We start from the raw sequence: 19,142 nt of genomic DNA, 5'->3' as shown, positions 1-19,142 counted from the left end.
ACAGCTGTAGGCAATCCTGACTTGAACTACTGTATAATGTATTCAGCTTAAAATGAGGAATAAAATTAGGAGGAAGGCGAGGTTGGCGGTGTCAAAAACACACATGATGTTCGAGAAGGAGCCCGGGGTTTGTGTGAGACTATTTTTAAGTTTAGTTTTACTTTTATTTTCGCTTGCTGTTACATCTGTGCAACAAAACTACTTGGTTAAGGTTAACAAGAGACTATAGTTTAGGTTAAAATATACCGGTACATAAAGTGGCTTGTGACACATTTTAAAACTTAACTAAAAGTTGTAATAAGCTACTTACATTAACAACATTTTCTTTCCGTTAGCTTCACACCTGGGAGTAGCAGAGTATGCTCGCACACACACAAAGACATTTCAAATCGCACTCGTAGAGGTCATGTTTTTTGTCTGCTGCGTGGACTGGACACAAACTGTTTGCAGTTTATTTACCAGCCAGTTAATTCCACAGCTCAAGCTCTGTAGAATGCACTATGGGGTGAAATGATTGATCCGTCCTTGTTAGACCTTGCTGTAAGCAAGTCTTTAGCTTAGACTAGAGTGAGGAAACCTGAAACATGAAAACAAACAATCACAAGAAAGAAAAAGAAAAAAAAGATAAAAAGGGGCTTTTAGGGTTTGACTTAAAGCATTTCTTGTGTGTCAAAGCAGCACAACAAAAAGATCATTGCATTATATTTTTTCCCAAGAAAAGGATCACAAGAAGCATCTTAACATGCCAGTCATGCACTCGTCTTTATGAATGTTAAGAGCTAGTTATTTAAACAAATGACAAACATTTTCTAATTAAAGAAAAGGCAAAATTTTCTTAAGACATGCTTTTTTTCTTGGGCAGTCAGTAAGAGAAGACTAAAAATATTTTATTTATTTATTTTTTGGTAATACGTTATAGAGCTGGAGACATTAGATAGGATAAAAAAAAACTTGAGTGTGGTTTGAGCACGATGGCGAGGTGCCAGCGAGCTGTGTTTCTGTGTAGGAGCCATTCTGTCCTCGTTGGAGTTCAACCCAGTTCCTGTTGAGGGACTGAGCTTCATCCAAAGTCCAGCACATGTTCTGGCCAGGTCCCTTGCTGTGTGGGAGTGTGTGACCGGGACAGTAAGCTGGGTGACACAGAGTACGTGTGTGTGTGTGTGTGTGTGTATGATGTTTGTTTGGTCATTGCCCTTTTGCTCACACTCTAAGGATTTACTGTCTGAAATGCAGAGCAAAGCTCTAATCCACTGCACTCCTATATAGTACTGTAGCAGTGTGACTTAGCTGTTCAGGTGTAAGTCATTAAGGTACATGGAAACTGTGTCTTTCACTGGAACATAACATGAGCTCACAGACACGAGATTGGCTGAACTTCCTCTGAACTTGATTTACATAATAATACATAATTAGTCAAGGTTCTACCAATAGTGAGCGTGCTCCTTTGCATGCACCTACATGATTGCACAAGCAGTGATGGTCAACATAGCGTGCTCAAGCGACTACCCTGATAGGTAAAACAGCACTTAGTGCATTTGGAATTTCTCGACTATGTCAACTTCTGTCGGAGCTCTGCTACTACATTTAACTATGTGCACACATCTCAGAAGATACGATTTTATCTGTTTGTTTTGGAAAGATGTTGCTGCTTGGGTCAGAAATGTTGCCATGAACAGATGGCTCTGTGTGTCGTTATCTGTCATCAGACTTTCCCTCGTTTTCTGGCCCTTGGCAGTGCTAACGTGATGCAGTGCCACATACTTTACCACAACCCGCCTCGTTTACTGTCAGTTTTCTCTCCCCCCCCCTTCTATTTCTACAGCTTTGCCCAGCTACACTTGTGGTAATCCTGGAAAGCTACTCAACGGCCACCAGCAGGGGTCTACTTTTAATATCGGGGACAAGATCCGCTACAGCTGCAGCCCGGGCCATGTACTAGAGGGTCATACCACCCTGTCCTGCCTTGCCACTTCAGCTGGTACTGCTGCCTGGGATTTCCCCCTTCCTTACTGCAGAGGTAAGTAGGAAGCTCAGCAGAAGGCCGTCTGTTATAAGAGACCTTTTGGCTAAATTTTTACATGTTAATTGAATCTGTTTTCAGTGCTTTTGCGTGAACTCTTCAGAGATATTTGAGGTCTTTCATTTATTTTTATGGAAAAAAGTTCATTCTTTGTTTAAAAGAAAGAAGAAAAAGAAACAAGAAATCTGCTTTGGTTATATCTACTAGTTGCTATAAAAAATAACTGACCTTGTTTTTGGAATGAAGAGCAATCGGTCTCACTCATTTAGTCTTTTCTCCACCAGGTGGATAAACCAGCTTCTCCAGCCCACATGCACCGACATACAGTATATTTACACATGCCTCTACATGACCTGACACTGGTTTTCGGTGGTTATTCTGATATCTTATTTACCATGGCAGGACCTCATGTGTTAGCTCCCAGTCAGGCGCTCGTGCCAGTTGTCCTTCCCTGCAAGCATCCCTGTGGCAGCGACACCTGCCAGTGCATGTTGTCTGCCACAACATGAGGATTCTTGAAAATACTTACACTGTAGGCAAAAGTGACACTATAATACTTCAGTTTACAAGATTGGTCTTTGAATAAAAGATTAATTCCTAGAAAACTGCTTGACCATCTATATTCATTTGCTTTCTTGTGTGTGTGTGTGTGTGTGTGTGTGTGTGTGTGTGTCACTGTGTCCGTGTGGCCAACGGTTTGTGTCAGTGCGCCTGCTGAGCAGACCGCTGAGACTCTATGCCATCTGCAGCCATGCCGGGAGTCAGGAAGCCCACATAGGAGCACACATGGCTGGGCACCACGCGCCAGCACAGTCCCCCCACCCTCCCTATCACACGCAGGCACATGCACATGCCTTTTCTCTACATCAAAATGGGAGATTATTTTGCATGCATTTCAAAATCACGGTTCTTTGTAATTTATATTTTCTTGACGATAACTTTGTCCGCTCTTTCATTTCTGTTTGCTTCCTAGAGAATTTCTGTTTAGACCCCAATTCAGCTTTGTCAATCTCCTCACCCCATTCCCACCAAGGCTCCATCCTGGGGGGAAAAAAAATCACTCAAGCACTCAAGGATGTGATTATGTCACCTTTTCAGCAGAAATTACACGCCAACAAGTTTTAGAAACTGGCAATTTCCCCTGTGATTAATTGAGGTCTCCTGGTGCCACATAAAAGTCAACGTGTACACCTGAGTGCTCCTTCATAATGCATAAGTGTATTGTTAATGTCACTCCAATTATAGAGCCTGCCCATATGTGCTAGAGCAGAACTTGCACTGTACTTTGGGAGCAGAGAGAACATTTTGGCACAGTCACCATTCTGGACACAGGAGAGGACCAACGTGCCAGCACTGTCGGGCCAAAGATGATAAGCCAGCCGTTGATGACACAGATAATGTTTTACATTTCCTGTCTTGTGCCCAATTTGTTTTTTTCTTTAGCTGTGAGAAATGTCATTGCTTATCATATGAGTACACTTATAAAGGATTTAACATCAGTCTTTTATTCAGATTTTAACACCCTTTCCATCTCCACTGTCGCCCTTTTCTGAGCTTTTCTGTGCTCAGACCCACGCCTCATCTCTCTTGCTATTTTTTTTTTTTTTTGCTGCATATCTTTCCGGAAATAAGCTTACTTCTGACAAGTTCTAAATGTCAGTGCACATACCTGCAGCATCACACTGACACAACTTTTTATGTTTGGTGTGTACGCATCCATTATCCTGCTTATTGCAAAGACACTCTGACTTTTAGTTGTAGTCGGTCACATGTAATTAGAAAGTCCCAGATATAGCTTTCACGATTTCTGCTGGTCTTATATAAGGATTGATTTCTGGATGCATATTAAACACTAATGTGTTTTTATAGCTTGCATGCATCAGTCATGCTTATGTCTTATATCTTGCCATGACTCTCAGAGCAATCGAAGCAGCTCCTAACATTTAATAGAGAACCATGACATCCTAAGTGACAGGCTGAAAAATGCACTGTTCAACCGTGGGAAGCAGTCTGACATCTACAATTGACTGAAGAAAAAAATTAAATAAGTTTCTGCACACCTCACATACTGAACGGTTCAGAAGTTTTTTGGGGAGCGGGCTTTGGCTTCATATACTCTGTGGGTACAACCCGCTTTGGCTCCGTTGTCGTACAGTGCTTGCATCGACCGGTGCCGACTGCAAAAATTCAGAGAGTGACGGGGAAAAGTCAAGGTGAAGGCAAGAGTGAGGAGTCGGAGACTTCCCTTCAAGTGTGAAGAAACAGTCCTGTGTGGAATATCAATGCACTTCCTCATCCTTTTTTCTGTCTGCATTCTACTTCCTGTCACTCCAACTGCAACGATCACCTCTCGCCCCTCCCGCCATGCGCCTCTCTTCTCTCTTCATCGTCCACTCTCCTCCTGCACTTTTCCCTTACCCAGCCTCGCATGTCACCTGTCATCCTCTTCATCCCCTTCTTTTCCCCCTTCTGTCGTAGTTTCCCTTCTATTGAGGTTCACACCTCACAGGTTTCCACTCGCCCGTACACTCTCCTGCCCTCCCTCAGGGGGAGTGTGGTGGTGACAGGTAGAGTGGATGATAGACAGGGCCAGACACTTTTGATCTCCTCCTCCCTTCTTTACCGCCACACACAGCTAGTTGGCCACTCGATATAATGAATCCCACTCCACGGTGATGCAGATATGTCCTCAGAGACACTCACACATGCACGCATACACACACACACCCTTCACAAGTACTGTGGAAGTGTCGTTCAAAACTTCTTTTGACGTGTCCCCTCTGTTCACAGATTTGTGAACTGATCTATAAATGAAAGAAGGCTGTATTTCAGGCAGTGTCACATGCTGCATTGTTCACAGCTGTAATGAACATATCAGAAGCTGGCATGGGGAGTTAACCTGGCAACATTTTAAATGCATGCGTTATTATTTAATGATCTCCTTAAAGCACCGTTGAGGCGGGAAAGAGTTGCTTTGATTAACACAAATCTGAATTAATCAGAATTTAATCACTTCCCCCCACGTTGCATTAAGTTGCATCATGCTGCTTTCCCCGCTTCCTGACGACTGTAAGAGCACTGTAGGGCATTTTGAAATCCTATGACTTCTTTCTCTCTGGCCTATGGCAAAAATTGCAGACAAAGGAACAATATGCTGTAACTCACTACACAATTTCATGCTTCTGAGCTTGGAAATATGCAATTGAGCCTGCGGCAGAAAGATAATGTGTAGCCAAAAAATAAATAAAATGTAAAAAAAGAGGAAAAAATATTATTATTATTGTTACTGTAAATTGCAATAAATAAGGCTAGGAAGCCATATCTGTTGCTGGTCAGTGGTTCCGTGTTAAATCCAGAGTCAAATTTAAAATCTTCACATCATCTTTCTTAAATAATCAAGCCCCATCTTATTGAAGACTTTATCCAAAGCACCATATCACCCCGACAGAACACTTTGCTCTCAGACTGCAGGCTTACTTGTGGTTCTTATGGTATATATTAGGCTGCTGGGGGCTTTCCATCACGCACTGAGCGTTTCTTGGCTTATCACTTTTCACTCTCTATGTTAAAAGTGGTGAGTAACCCCCAGTGTACCTCACCTCTGATGGGTTGTGGCAGATGGCTGCCTCTCCTTGAGTGTTGTTCAGCTGGAGGTTTCTTCCTGTTAAAAGGGAGTTTTTCCTTCCTACTGTTGCCAAGCACTCATTCACAGGGGGTCGACTGATTGTAGGAATTTTTAAAAAATGAATTGAAACAGTTTTATGATGCTGGTCTCAAAACAGTTTCAAGATAGTTTGTTTGTTTGGTGTCATGGAAACTGAGACATCTACAGATGTTTTCATCTGTGTGCTGATGTTTTCTTGTCCTATTAGCCTTTCTTCAGTAATTGCATTCATATTTGTTGGCAGTCCTGTATCAATCAGTATACTGGAAAATCCTTAATTAAAAGTTCTCTTCTTACATGATATTCACCTTGTATATCTTATAAATGTATTCCTAACAGGTGGAAAGTTTACGGTACCGCCTAGGTTCTTTTCCAAAGAAATGGACTAAAAAAGTTATAGAATATAATTTTGGAAGATGTTGAAATAAATCATATAATTGTTGTCATTGGAAAAGTTTGCTTCCAAGACCCTGATAGGAGAATAAAAATATATAAATAGCGTCCATTTTCAAAAGGCATTAACCATGTTTGAGAGGGATTTTTGTCAATATGAACTCATTTTGTGTAAGCCAGAAACTACCCCATCAAATTTTATTATGATAGCTTCAACAGTCAAACGTGACCTTTGACTGCAGTTAAGCTGCAGTTTGTTTATTAGCGTTTAACTTACCTCGCTCGCCAGCTGCTTGCCAGTTGTCTGTACACTAGGGTTTCCTGACTCCTCATATCTCTTTGTGGCATCTCTGATTACCAATAGCATTGGTGTGGGCAGCATGGAAGGCTGACATGCACCCCTGGGGTAGTACTATCCACCCTCCATGACGCACAATGTGTGTTCCCAAACACAAAAAAATAAGGCATGAATGAAAGACAAACATGCAAACCAGGAGTTTATTTCACATTTTCAGTATGAAGTAACATTTTGATGCTGACTTTCACAGCTGATAGATTTAGCTTAGTTAACATAAGTGGATGGATATCAGCTGAACAGCTAAAAGAGTATGAGATCAAAGCATTTTTGTCCTTACCAGATTCTTGCCAGTTTGTTTTGCCCTTTCTGTGTAAAATATCTCACCTGTCACTCCTGCACTCTTCAATTGCGGTTCCCACACACAGTGGAGAACCGTGGGGAAAAAACAAAAAAAGTTAAGGAGACGAAATAAATGAACGTGCCTGCACACGCACAGTCACATTACGCTTTGATTTAAAAAATCAAATCAGCAGTCACAAATGTCCTCCTGTTTTTAATCATTTGATGATTACGATGGATCAAAGTAACTGTTCCGAACACACACACAAACACACAATAACTCTAAAGGTCATGTAAGTCCTTGAATAAACTTGTGTTGCAAGTACTGGTTATATGTGGGTGTGAGGGTGTGGTGTGACACTATACCAAGGCAGATTTCATTTATTATCAACCTCATAATAATGCTATCATTTTACTACCAACGTAGAGAAACTATATAAAAATCACCTTGAGTGACGAGTTGTTGCCGAACACGTCGACCAACGTTAATCCCCACCACCATTATCTATCTGCGCAACCCCTCTGTACACATTCAGCGATCGGTACACCTCACACTCACGTGTCTGTGATTATTTTTGTTTTGCAAAGATTTTTCTTCTGATATTAATTCTTTCACAATTCTGTTTCTCTCTGCAGCGGATGACGGATGTGGAGGGACACTGCGGGGCCAGAGTGGGGTGATAACTACTCCCAATTACCCATCTGAATATAACAACAATGCCGACTGCACCTGGACTGTGCTGGCTGAGCCAGGAGACACCATTGCCCTGGTTTTTTCTGACTTTCAGCTGGAGGATGATTATGACCTGTTGGAGGTCAGCGGCACTGAAGGTTCTTCGCAATGGTGAGTAGTCAGCTTGCGGCATTTATCTGGGGAGAGAGCTGAGAAGGGGGGAGAGGTAATGCACCACAGGCATGCAGGCTTTTTTTTCAGGTGGTCGAATGAGTGTGGTGAAGTATGGTTGGAAGTGGATCGGTGTTACTGTATGTAGGTCTGGTGGAGCTGGATCATAGCTGGTACTAGCTTCAAAATGAAATAGGGCGATAACAGTAATTTGTTTGATAGGCAGCACCTAGCTTTTATATTACAAACTCAGCCTGGGTATATCATATGGTCTCTGGTTCTAAAGTGTAATTTGAACACTCAATCATGGTCACACGCTCGCACTCATTCTCTCGATTACTCAGTCTCGCACAAACACACATGCTCGGCTCTAATGATGAAGAGATAGGATGTCCTGGCGTCAGCGTGGGTCTCTCACCATCTGTGGCAGCTCCTCCTCTCTCTGACAACTCTCTCAGCTCAGGAAGTAATTAGAGAGCTCGATTACCACCGCCAGCCGTAAAGTGTTGTTTCACCCCCATTCTCGCGGAAACAGAGAGAAGCCCGCGTGAGCACAAACGGTCATGCACGCTAAAGCATTCACACTTTCAGCTACACTTTAATATATTTTCACTGCCGCTTAAAGATTTGTTGCAAACAGATATATTCTTTCACACATACACACCGGCGTTTTGTGCCTTCCGAGACCACACATAGCCAAGCTTAGCTTGAAAAACAAATATATATTTATATATTGGTTGAATACAGGTAGATGCATTTTTATGCATCAGGAAAATCTGCCATGCTGCCTTTGTCTCGGATATAATATAAAAATGCAGGTTTAGTTTCAGGATCGTGTCGGAGACAGACAGCTCAGATAAAAAAAAGAAAGACAGAAGACTTTGGAGTTAGAGCCACAGGCAGTTGGCAGGAAAGGACAAGCTATTTAATACTTGAGACACAGGCTCTGAGAGACAGAGAGGAGGGAAAAAAGACTGTTGATAAGGGAAACAGGTTCAGAAAGAATATATGAGAAGTCATCTCAGAGTGAGAGGCCCCAGGAAACCTCATGTCGGTTTCACTCATTCGCTTAGTAGTTAAGCAAAAATACTTCCCAAGAAGAACTTGATTGACTCTGAGCGGTCTTAGAACTGAAAAAATTCTGCCTAGTAGTCTGATATTAAAGTCTCGTTGAATCTTTGCTTGGCCAGTGGAGAGCTGATCGCTTCCTGGGCTCCCACAGACCGCCGCCTGACTGTGCTTCTTTTGGATATTTTACGATGTCATCAGCTTCTTGTCCTAGACTTTGATTTGCTCTATGTTGTCATGGGGAAGCGCCCAGTTCTCTACTGGCTGTGTCATCTTTGTGGCAGTTGTTGCCAGTGGCGTCTATGGTAGTGCACCTGCAGCATGGCTTTGCTGTCTTAAAGAACAAGGAAGAGCAGAAGGGAGTAAGTCACTAGAGAGGAGGCAGAAGGGCTTTGGCAAGTGATGGATACTGCAAGTCACAGTTGATCATGCACATTGGAAGGAAAAGGAAGTACAAGAGACAGAGGACACGATGCAGACAAGCTGGCTTGCATCTATTGTTTCACTTTTTTTCTCCTGTTTCGCTAGCTTAAGTGTTACCCACATACTGTACCACTGATTTGTAAAAGTTTTGGCTATTTTTTCTCATTTTTAAAAACTCATCAGCCCACTTTACCTCCAATGTGTCGAGGTAGTGAGCAGGGAGTACTAAGGATGTGGAGAAAGTGAAGTGAATCACAGCGAGTATTACTATGGAAGAATGTGGCCCGGTCTTATGAATTGCATTTTCTGCTACATAATGTGAGCAGCTGGGTGCTGGTTTACTTAGGGAAAAGATAGCAGCAGGATACAATATGAGAAGAAGATAAACCGTAGGAGGCGATGTGATGCTCAGGGCGTTGTTCTGCTTGTAAACCTTTGGTCTTGGAATTCATTTTAATTTAGCTTGGGCACCAACCTAAACATTGTGCATCCTCATGGCAGTGGTTTTCCTTAATGTGCCTGGCCAAAAAAAACTCTTTCAGGGATGATTTGAGAAGAGGGTTGTAACCTCGTGTGTTTGTGTGAAGCTCAACGCTTCTTTCTCAACAACTCTCCAAGAAGAGGACAAAGATTATTATTAATGTTGTGGCTGATTGGTGAGGGCAAAAGAGGGATGCTATGGTACAGCAGTAAAGGAATGAGCAGACACTAGTGATGACGTGTGAAAGGAAGGGCAGGACCTTTGAAGAAGAGGGTGGACGTAAGGTTGAGAGATGGGTGCAAGGATTGAAAACTCAGCTGGTGGCCAATTAGAGAGGTCAGGCTTGGCTGTTTGATGACGCTGACCTAAAGCCTTTCTGCTCTCAGTGAGTGAATGGATCAGTGAACCTTCAACTCAGTGGGGCTTGACGGTTGATGATCTCTCTCTCTTCCTCATCATGCAAATACGCTCTCTGATTTCATCACACTGGTGTGTACACAGCTGCTAAGCTTAAAAGCTGTTTCTGTATTTCAGATCTTATGGTTTACAGTTTAGCTCCAAAGGGTCATGTCGCTAATATGAGAATACTTGTTTTTTTTTGTTTTTTTTTACATTTTTCAATCTTGTATTGCTTTCCATTGGCTTTAAGAAATATATCACTATAAATTACTGGTATTTGCAAATGACTAGAACGCTTTCTTGTTCTTGAGTGGGTGATGTCGGTCTCCCTCTATCCGATTGCAGCCGTTGTTCAATATGTGGGAATCTGTCTGAACTTTATTGATTGATACCTGACTGACAGGTTCATTGATCTGACACAAAAAAGAAGGGCCAAGAGATCGTGGTCAAAACCATGCTTCCCAGATCGATCCACAGCATTTTAAACTAAAGCAAGTCAAGCTTGCATGTTCTGAGTTTCTTTGTTGCGCTCACGTTTGTTTGTATATGTGTTGGTAAAGGGAGAGAACGAATCACAATTAACACCATCATTCACCAACAAGGACGTCACCTCTGTGAATATCTGAATGTGATCTTGATAGGATGCGATCTCTACCATCCTGCACTTTAATTGGCGGTTCCACGGAATTAGCATTCTGAAGAGGCGGCAGAAAAAGACAGCTCTGAACACCAGCTCCACAAGCTGAGATGTGCATGTGGATTGAATGTGGCAGCGGGAAAGGCCTGGTAAAAATGGCAAGTGAATTAGGTGAATTCTGCCTCTGCTCAGCGGTACCCTGACAGGACTTCTTCACTGTTGCTTGCCCAGGGGAACACATTACTCTGCTATTACACTGTTTGCATCCACATTGATTTTCTTCCCCATCACCATCCACTTTGAGGCAATGTAAATAATGCCCGATGCTAACCAATTGCCAGATCCTCATTTGCCCACTAGCTACTAAGTGGAACTCACAGCTATTTGACTTGTAATTTTCTTAGGTGCTCAATTGTTTTTCAAAGCACTATAATACATTTTCATCTACCAGCAGTGCTCTCTTGAGATGTTGAAAGGAACTCCCACAGCAGCTTGAATACTGTAAATAGAGAGTATAAAGTGCCTAAATCTGTACTTGAAAGAAGTCTGAATATTGGCTTTATTCCCTCGGTTCTACAAAAAAAGATTATGTAAAAAAAATGCCACATCACAGTTAAGCGATTGCACCATTTTAAAGAAAGTGTTTCCAAACAAAAACTTAAATCGTCTTTTTCTTTTCTATCTTGGTAACTTTTGCAAACTCTTTCTGTTTCCCAGGTGATTTTTTTTCTTTCTTTATGCATCCATCTCTGACAACACATTGCTCCCTGGGAAAATGCAACTTATTTCTTCCTGTTTGGAGATCTGAGAACCCATTGAGTTTTGATCCCTCTAGGTAACCTCCTGCTTTCTCGTGTCTGTTTTAACTCCACGCCTTTATGGAATTGAGACGCTGACATTTAGCCAGCCTATGGATTATCCCCGGCGTGCTGATTTGTGTCAACCTGTCCCAACCTGGCGATGGGAGCGCGTCCGTGTGTGTACGAGAGAGGCAGAAAGAGATAAAGAGTTGCCGGAGAGGAGTGCAGAACACTGGATATATTGATTGGCTGTTAGGTTGACTCACCTGAGAGTGAGTGAGTGAGTGAATGAGTGGTCTTTGGAAAAGCTTTCTAAGTCCGGGGGCTGTTTTTCTTTTGTTTCCAGAGAAATGAGTGTGTTTCGTTTTTGTGGAGATAAATGCTTCTTTCTTCTCCTTCTATAAAAGACAGTGGAAAACTTGTTTTTTTTCCATGTCAGGGCTCGTGAGATTTCCTAAACTCAGCTTTTTTACTCAAGATGATCATTTTCCTGCTTTGTATACAGTCATGTGCATGTTGTATTACAGCTGTGAGAGTTGTTACCGTATGCAGATGTGTCATGAACATGCCAACTGCTGTTCGCCATGAGGAAAACACATTCATTAGTCACACCCTCCCACTGGGACTCCTCTGCAAAGCTGCTATTTTTTTATGTTATAAAACGGTCACGGCGAGAGTGTGTGTGGAAGTGAGTGATTGTGCGGCTTCTCCGGTGAACAGCGTTTGACTGACAGTGCAAGAAAAGGTGATTACGCACTCATGCTTTGCTTTAAAACACAATTATATGTACATTTGGGCACACAGACAGCGATTTCCAGCATCTGAATACAGGTCATTTGCAGCGTATGGAGGGGCATTTTGCATAAATATGTGTACTGTGTCACGGTTGAGTGGGCGCTTTTTCTCATTGTGAATGTTAAATACATTTCTTATCCGTTTCCTATGCTCGGCCCTGTTTTTGCACAAAACCGGCTGCTGTAGTAAAGCAAACGTTTTGCTTCGGAGCTTTATCCATAAATCACCAAATCGCTAGGCAGGTCATGTCACACTGGTACAACTTTCCTTCTCAGTGTCTCAGTGTCTTTGTTTCTCAGACATTATGTCTCGTAACTGTGTTGTTACTGTAAGGCATTTTAATGGCTGATTTTAATGGTCTAATTTGTCAACTGAAATCCAGTAACCGGGGCTGTTATCGGAAATCCCGCGTACAGATCATCTAAGATAAAAGTAAGCTCAGGAAAATGGGTAGAAAGTGATAGATATGGCAAGTTTTCAAGAGTTAAGCTTGCTACCCGTACCATATGGAAAGATTTGCCTTTGAAACACAGGTTTCAAAGTATTGGCTTTTACTGTCTGTGAAGGTTCTCAGTCATCCAGGTCATCGTAGTCAAAGGAGCTTGCAAAGAAAAGCGTCTGGACTTCTTTAAGTTGCTTGAAGACGTTTCACCTCTCATCCGAGAAGCTTCTTCAGTTCTAAGGTCAAATGGTGGAGAGTCCCAGATATAAACCTAGTGGGAGTAACCCCCCACAGAGGGACAAAAGGACCCCCTGATGATCCTCTAATCGCCTGAGCCAAGGTGTGAAACTGGGTGTGGGTCTTCAAGCAAATTAAAGAAGTCCAGACGCTTTTCTTTGCAAGCTCCTTTGACTATTGGCTTTTACTGTTTTTCTCTTTGCCTTTTTTCTGCACACTTGTGCTATAATCACTTAACTGACCATGTGGACGGAGTAGAAAGATGGTAGAGCTGTCCACAGCTTTTTGCTAGGGACAAGAATGTGATCACAAAGTGCAAATTTCACCCAGGACAGAAGCAACTGCTGCAAAACAGTTTCTGCAACATCACATGCTAACACAAAGCATCTTGATGTGTGCTTAATCATGATGGTAAGAAAATGTCACATGTAGAAAGCTCATTTCTTGAAAAATGAAAACATTTCTCCCACTAAAAACGTAAAGTCCAGATGAACACGATCTACTTCCTGGGCTAATAAAGAAGAGAGATTTAACAGCTTCGTGCATACCGAGCTCAGCCAAGTAGAAAGAGCCTGATCTTCAACAGGTAACAAAAGCAGTAGTGATGGTCAGGCTTATAGCTTTACAGCATTCACACTTCTCCAGTAGAATTGCTGCCGAGCCCCGTTAAGTGCTCTTTGGGCTGGTTTTCAGCGTTGCTGTCAGTTTTGTGTTAATATTTAAATACCAAAGGGGAGATTTTTTTTTTTTTTGTCTTCATTAGGATCAGGATTTATGTCAGTGTGTGGGACTGTTGCCTGAGGCTTATACTGCTAAATGGCTATATGGCAATGTATCTCACACCAAGTTACAGAGTAATGCAAAAGTAATGTAACCAGTGGTTTAACAAATTCATTTCTCCAGGGAATAATTAACGCCATGCATTAAGTAACAAGTAATATATAATGCATCACTTTTGGATGTGGATTTATGTTCTATTGGAAAGGCTTGTCTGCATAACTAAAGTCCCACAACTGCACTCTTGTAAACTTTTTCATTTAAAAGCTTATGGGACTAAAATGAAAAATACCTCAGGGCTAATGGTTATGATGCCCTGACACCTCAAGGATCTCACATCAGAGGCAATGAAAAGATGCGCTATCTGTCTACAAATGTCACGCCCTCTTATTTAGCAGCAGCTGTATCTCAGTTTCTTTCTATCTTACACACACATGGTTTCTTTGTTAACCTCCAGACCGTAGCTGTGTCTGCCTTTAAACTTTATTTTTTGCCTACCAGTTGTCAAAATCTTAGCTCTGCTTGTTCCTGAATGTCTGAGCTCCCATTGTGTATTTATTTATTTTTTTTAGCTTTCTACACTCAAGCACAGTTTTGCTTATTAGCCTTTGCTTGACCATTGGATCAATAGCTCTTGTTGCCAGTCGCGCCACTGTGGGCCTTCAAAGTTTGCCGGAGTTCAGATTTATGAGCAGCAGCACTTGGTTGAGGACTCAATCTGCAACGTGCCATTGATCAAAGCAGCATTTATGATGAAGTTTGTGCCACCCGCCAAGAAATTCTCCAGCTGAACATTATCTCCAACACCTGGTGCCATGCTGCAGATTGGCTCACCCCAGCACTCTACACCGTGTTACTCACTCTGTCACATTGCTCAGGCTAAGAGCTGGAGAGGAGAGGGTATGTTTGAGTGCAGAGAGTAAGGTTAACAAAAAACAAAACAAAGAAAAGCTCAGCCATGGATTCTATCAACCTCCCTGGCTTGCATGTGCATACCTGTGTTTTCTCAAGGTGACTATTTCCGTTCCACTGTCAAAATTACACCTCAGCACACATGAAGATTGGTGACTAATATGCAGCTTTAATTGTCATTGATCATCCGTGTTATGTTTAAAAACAGCAGGTGCAGCAGCTTATTAGTCAATATTCCATGTAAACCGGAGCAGCCGGTGCAGCAGTGTCTGTGTAAGCATGTCTAGCCATGTGTTACCTCACCCCCATCCCAGTGACACCAGAGAGCACACAGAGGTTGGAGGTAATGTGGCAGATCACTCTGCCCTGACTGGGTGTCTTTTTAGTTGTTTTTACCAAGCACTGCACCGTTGGGATCCAATATGTTGCTTTTAGCAATCACATAGATGCACTAATGGCTTATAATTTGTACACAGAGGCATATTTAAGTTACAAACACTGGCACCCTGGGCCTCCAAATGGACTGGATGTCTTTTTAAAGATATATCATTTCATTTATGCCAAAAATATTTCAGAAATAACTTTAATAAACACCTCTTCCATCGCGGCTTCAAGGGAGAACTTGAATACTAAAGTACTGTCCGCATCACTGCAGTAGTGCATTTATGACAATAACAAAACATATTTTTGAAATAATCCAAGTTTTTTTTTTTTTTGACAGTTTTTTAGTTGTAATCCCCGAAGCTTTTCATCGTCTTTGCTTAACAGTCACGTCTGTCTTCCTTCTTCCTTTCTAATTATTTAACTAATTATATTAACAGAGAAAGGTCATCTATCAGTATGGTCAAAACCACAATGATGCTCTTGTTTTCTGTCTTTCATCATCTGTCACCCCTGTGAAACTAATTGTTTTACGCTCATGTTTGATCTGCAGCTTCTACTGATGCTTCATCCACAGCTTGCTTTGATCCCTTAAATCACGTCCTGGGTCAAGTGCAGATAACCTTAAGAAGGATGGTTTACTTCAGAGGCTCTTTTGTTGTGGTGTGATCAAAAGACGTTGAATGGAAATTTATATTGACGGCTTTTGGTCAACACCATTGTTCTCTGCCAGGGTTTTGCACCCTTGGGCGTCTGAGCACCCTGATGTTTGAGGTCCATAAGCACATACCTGCAACATACAGATGAATCCCAATCAGGCACCTCTTCTGTGGAACAAGCTGCCAGATCTGGGAGATAGAAACCCTCCCTAAAAAGATCAGGCTTAATTTTTTCCTTTTTTTCTTAAATAAAGCATATAGTTAGTGTAGGATCAGTTAACCCTAACCCTGGTTCTGCTGAATGTTTCTCCAGTTAAAAGAGAGTTCTTTCTGTCCACTGTTTTGACATTAATTGCAGGATCTTTACCTCACAATATAAAGCACCTCGAGGTGACTGTTGTTGTGATTTGGGACTATTTAAATAAAGTTGAATTAATTTGAATTTCTGCTGGTGGCACATAGTCTGTATATTTCTGCTCTCCCTTCCTTTTTTTTAAAGCAGTTAACAAAAGGAAAAGTGAAATAAAAATAACGGCAATTTCTCAGGACAACCTAAAAAAAGGTTGTTATTCCTTTAACTTTCTCCAAGTATGATTGGTGCAGCACTGGGTGTCACAGAGCTGTAAGGGGTGTCACTTCGGTCAATTAATCAATCACAGTAATTAGCTCCGATAAAACAAAAGGAAGAAGTAGTGGGAAGAGGAGCGGCTTAGAAGGAAAGCAATGTATGAAATCAATTGGCCAAAAGTGCTGCAGTCAGTGGTCTGTCACAGAGGAAAATGGAGTTTCATTTTAAATTGTAAAAGCAGGACTGCAAGGATGAGTACAGCAAAGTCATTCCATTAGGCCCGATTGTTTGATGCTGTGTGTAACTGCATACACATGCACTTGAAATGGTTCTGCTGCACTGCATGTTCCACAAGTGCTTGAAAGTAGTCCAGGATTTAGTCTGAAACTGTGAATTTGTGCTCAGGATAAAGCCCTTGAGCATAAAAGGTCTTGTTGTCTTATAGTGATGTTTATATGAGGTGATCGTATTACTGGCCACTCAGAGACACCTATATGATTAGTAATTTGTTAAGCTAAATTTAAACATCCAAACCAGACACAAGTGAAAAAGGACACAGAACTTAGTAAGAACTTAGCATCTGATCAACATTAATACAATTAAATTAATTATTATAGTTATTTAACATATAATTGGTTGTTGCTATGACAAGAAAGAGGAATAAAAAAAATATCTTTGTTTGCAGTGTGACCCTGATGCAGTAACAACAGAACATCTGGTCCCTGAGCATCCCCAGAGTGGACGGACATGTCATTGTCTGATCTGGGTCATTGCTCAACAGCAACACATCCCTTCTGTCTTTGTGACATCCCCAGTTTTTCCATAAATGGAAATATAGATAACAAGAAAGGCAAAAAACTGCATTTTATAATGTGTATCTTAATAGTTTATATATTTTTTTTAACCAACTCTGCTTGCTTTCATTGAATTAAGCACCATTGTGTCGATAGTAGTGGAGTGATCTTATGTCTGTGAATAAGTGCTTGTATTTAGTATTTATTATTATAATTTCATAATTGAAAACAGTACATTTGACTAAAATCTCTAAAAATAACAGTAAGTAGCTTTAAAGCTAACCCACTCTGGACTCCTGAGTTGATGCACTAGCTTTTTAGGCTTAGTCATTCTCACCTCAGAGGACAGTATTACTCACATAGTGAAGGTCTTGTTCTACACAATTTGAGACTCATGGCTAAATATCCCTGCATTTTAGGCTTGGAAAGCTCGCATTAGTGGCTGGTAATGAAAGAAGAAAAGAAGGATCAGGAGAGGAAAATGAGGGAACCTGCAAGGTGAAATAAAGCAAGGGCATGCTCAGTGGTTTGGAGTGTAATATATCTTAATCTTCTTTGGGACAGCAGGACAGGTTGCATGTGTGTATGCCGGAGTTTGTACAGTCGGTATGAATTCACTCGTCTGGTGCTACTGTGGGGTGTGTTTGTGTGGCAATGAAATACCCGTCCTCTTCCCATTCATCAGACAGAGCCTGTCTTTTTGTATGAGGTGACATTAGGCCAACCTGAATATATTTACAGAGGAACCTTTATGAACTCTGGTGAACGTGCCTTGACCGGCAATTACAGGCTGCACGGCCGTGAGCCTCCATAAAAACTCTTCCCAACTGCATCAATAAACGTGGGGAGGCAAAAGGTGACAGGCAGTGTTGAAATTCACCGTAGGAAAGTCTAAGCTGCACTGTCGAACCCGTACATGGAAAACTGGTGACATGATTTTGAAGTTTTTCATTCTACAGCAGTGTGAATGGTTGCGCGTATGGTATGAACCATTTAAAGCAGAGGGATGTGTTTTTTTAAATAACCAAATAAACTCATTGCAAATGCAGTTGTTCCTTTTTAGAGGTGAAGTAAAAGCTCAAACAGCACAGTGGTTATATGATCCACTAGACTCCTTCTGTAAGTGGCTTTTTGCTTGGTAGAGATTTTTGGAGAGTGCCAGAGAGGTGTCTGGATCATATTGATCCCACAGCACTGCAATCTTTCTTAATCCCACTCTCCTCACAGACGAGATGAGACAGAAGCAGTGACAGAAAGACATCCAAAATAAATAAATAAACGTTATCTCGAGTAAGCTCTAATATAATGCGCCCCTGGGTGGCAGGAGTTTGTAAGCAAGTTCATTTTTAACATCAGAATTTTTTCATTTTTAGTCATCAAACATCAAAAACAGTTTCATTCTTTAGGTGATCTGCTTTTCTAGGTGTTGGCTTTTTAATCGGACGTATGCACACATACACGCCAAGGGTGGTGTTTGCTCTCTCTGGTGTCTTGTTGGACAAGCGATCAGCTTTACGCCCGTGCCAACACGTGCAGCTCATTTACCACTGACATCACACCCTTCCGTCTTTTTTGACACTGAGGGTGCCTGTTTGCCACCCTTCCTGTTTTTTAATTAGATGGTCTGATTAGAGAACATTGATGAGGGTTGGGAAGTGTACAAAGGAAGAAAAAAATAATAATTAAAACAGGGATTAGTCTGGTCTGGGGCCTCGTGTAGACAGAATTAACGCCGAGCGCTGTCTCGCTCTATCACTTGCAGATCAGTGTTGCTAATATCACAGTATTATTAGCTGCACTATCCTCCCCAACTGTGTGATAACAGAGGATTACAGAAGGTGCTGTGGCCAGTGAACCAGGAAAAAACAGTGTGATTTGTCTTAGCATGGCTAATTAGTGCGCTGTTTGCATGGATGATATGGATCAGGGATAAAGCTGATCCTTTGACAGAGGGCCAGCTGTGGAGGCTATATTGTGGCTCAACATGAAAATGCTTGTATAAACATTCAGCCATTTTTCCTGTGCATATGCTTTAATAAACAACTGGTGATCAGTTTACAGTGTTGGCATGGTAAGGCAGCGGACGTGGGCACGGCTGCAGGCCTGCATCCGGATAACCTGAGACCTGTTCGCACTGCTCTTAATGCTGCTGCTGACATAATGGAGTATGACCTATTGGTTTATAGGGATACATGTAATGGATTGCATATA

General features: G+C 41.7%; 1 protein-coding gene across 1 annotated transcript in view; it reads left to right on the top strand.

Moving 5' to 3' along the window:
- The window catches only part of csmd2 (CUB and Sushi multiple domains 2), a 280,093-nt gene that overhangs the window by 86,957 nt on the left and 173,994 nt on the right, over positions 1-19,142 (top strand). Inside the window, exons 5-6 of the mRNA XM_085446711.1 lie at positions 1,823-2,017; positions 7,351-7,558. Coding sequence (XP_085302837.1) covers positions 1,823-2,017; positions 7,351-7,558 — 403 coding nt within the window. The remainder of the gene's footprint in view (positions 1-1,822; positions 2,018-7,350; positions 7,559-19,142) is intronic.

This window comes from Copadichromis virginalis, linkage group LG22, assembly GCF_057382275.1.
Source record: "Copadichromis virginalis isolate Kocher_CV1m ecotype Utaka linkage group LG22, C_Virginalis_male_GT1.1, whole genome shotgun sequence".
Classification (NCBI taxonomy): Eukaryota; Metazoa; Chordata; class Actinopteri; order Cichliformes; family Cichlidae; genus Copadichromis; species Copadichromis virginalis.
The sequence above is the reverse complement of the archived record's forward strand: the minus strand, read 5'-3'. Positions and strand labels throughout refer to the sequence as shown.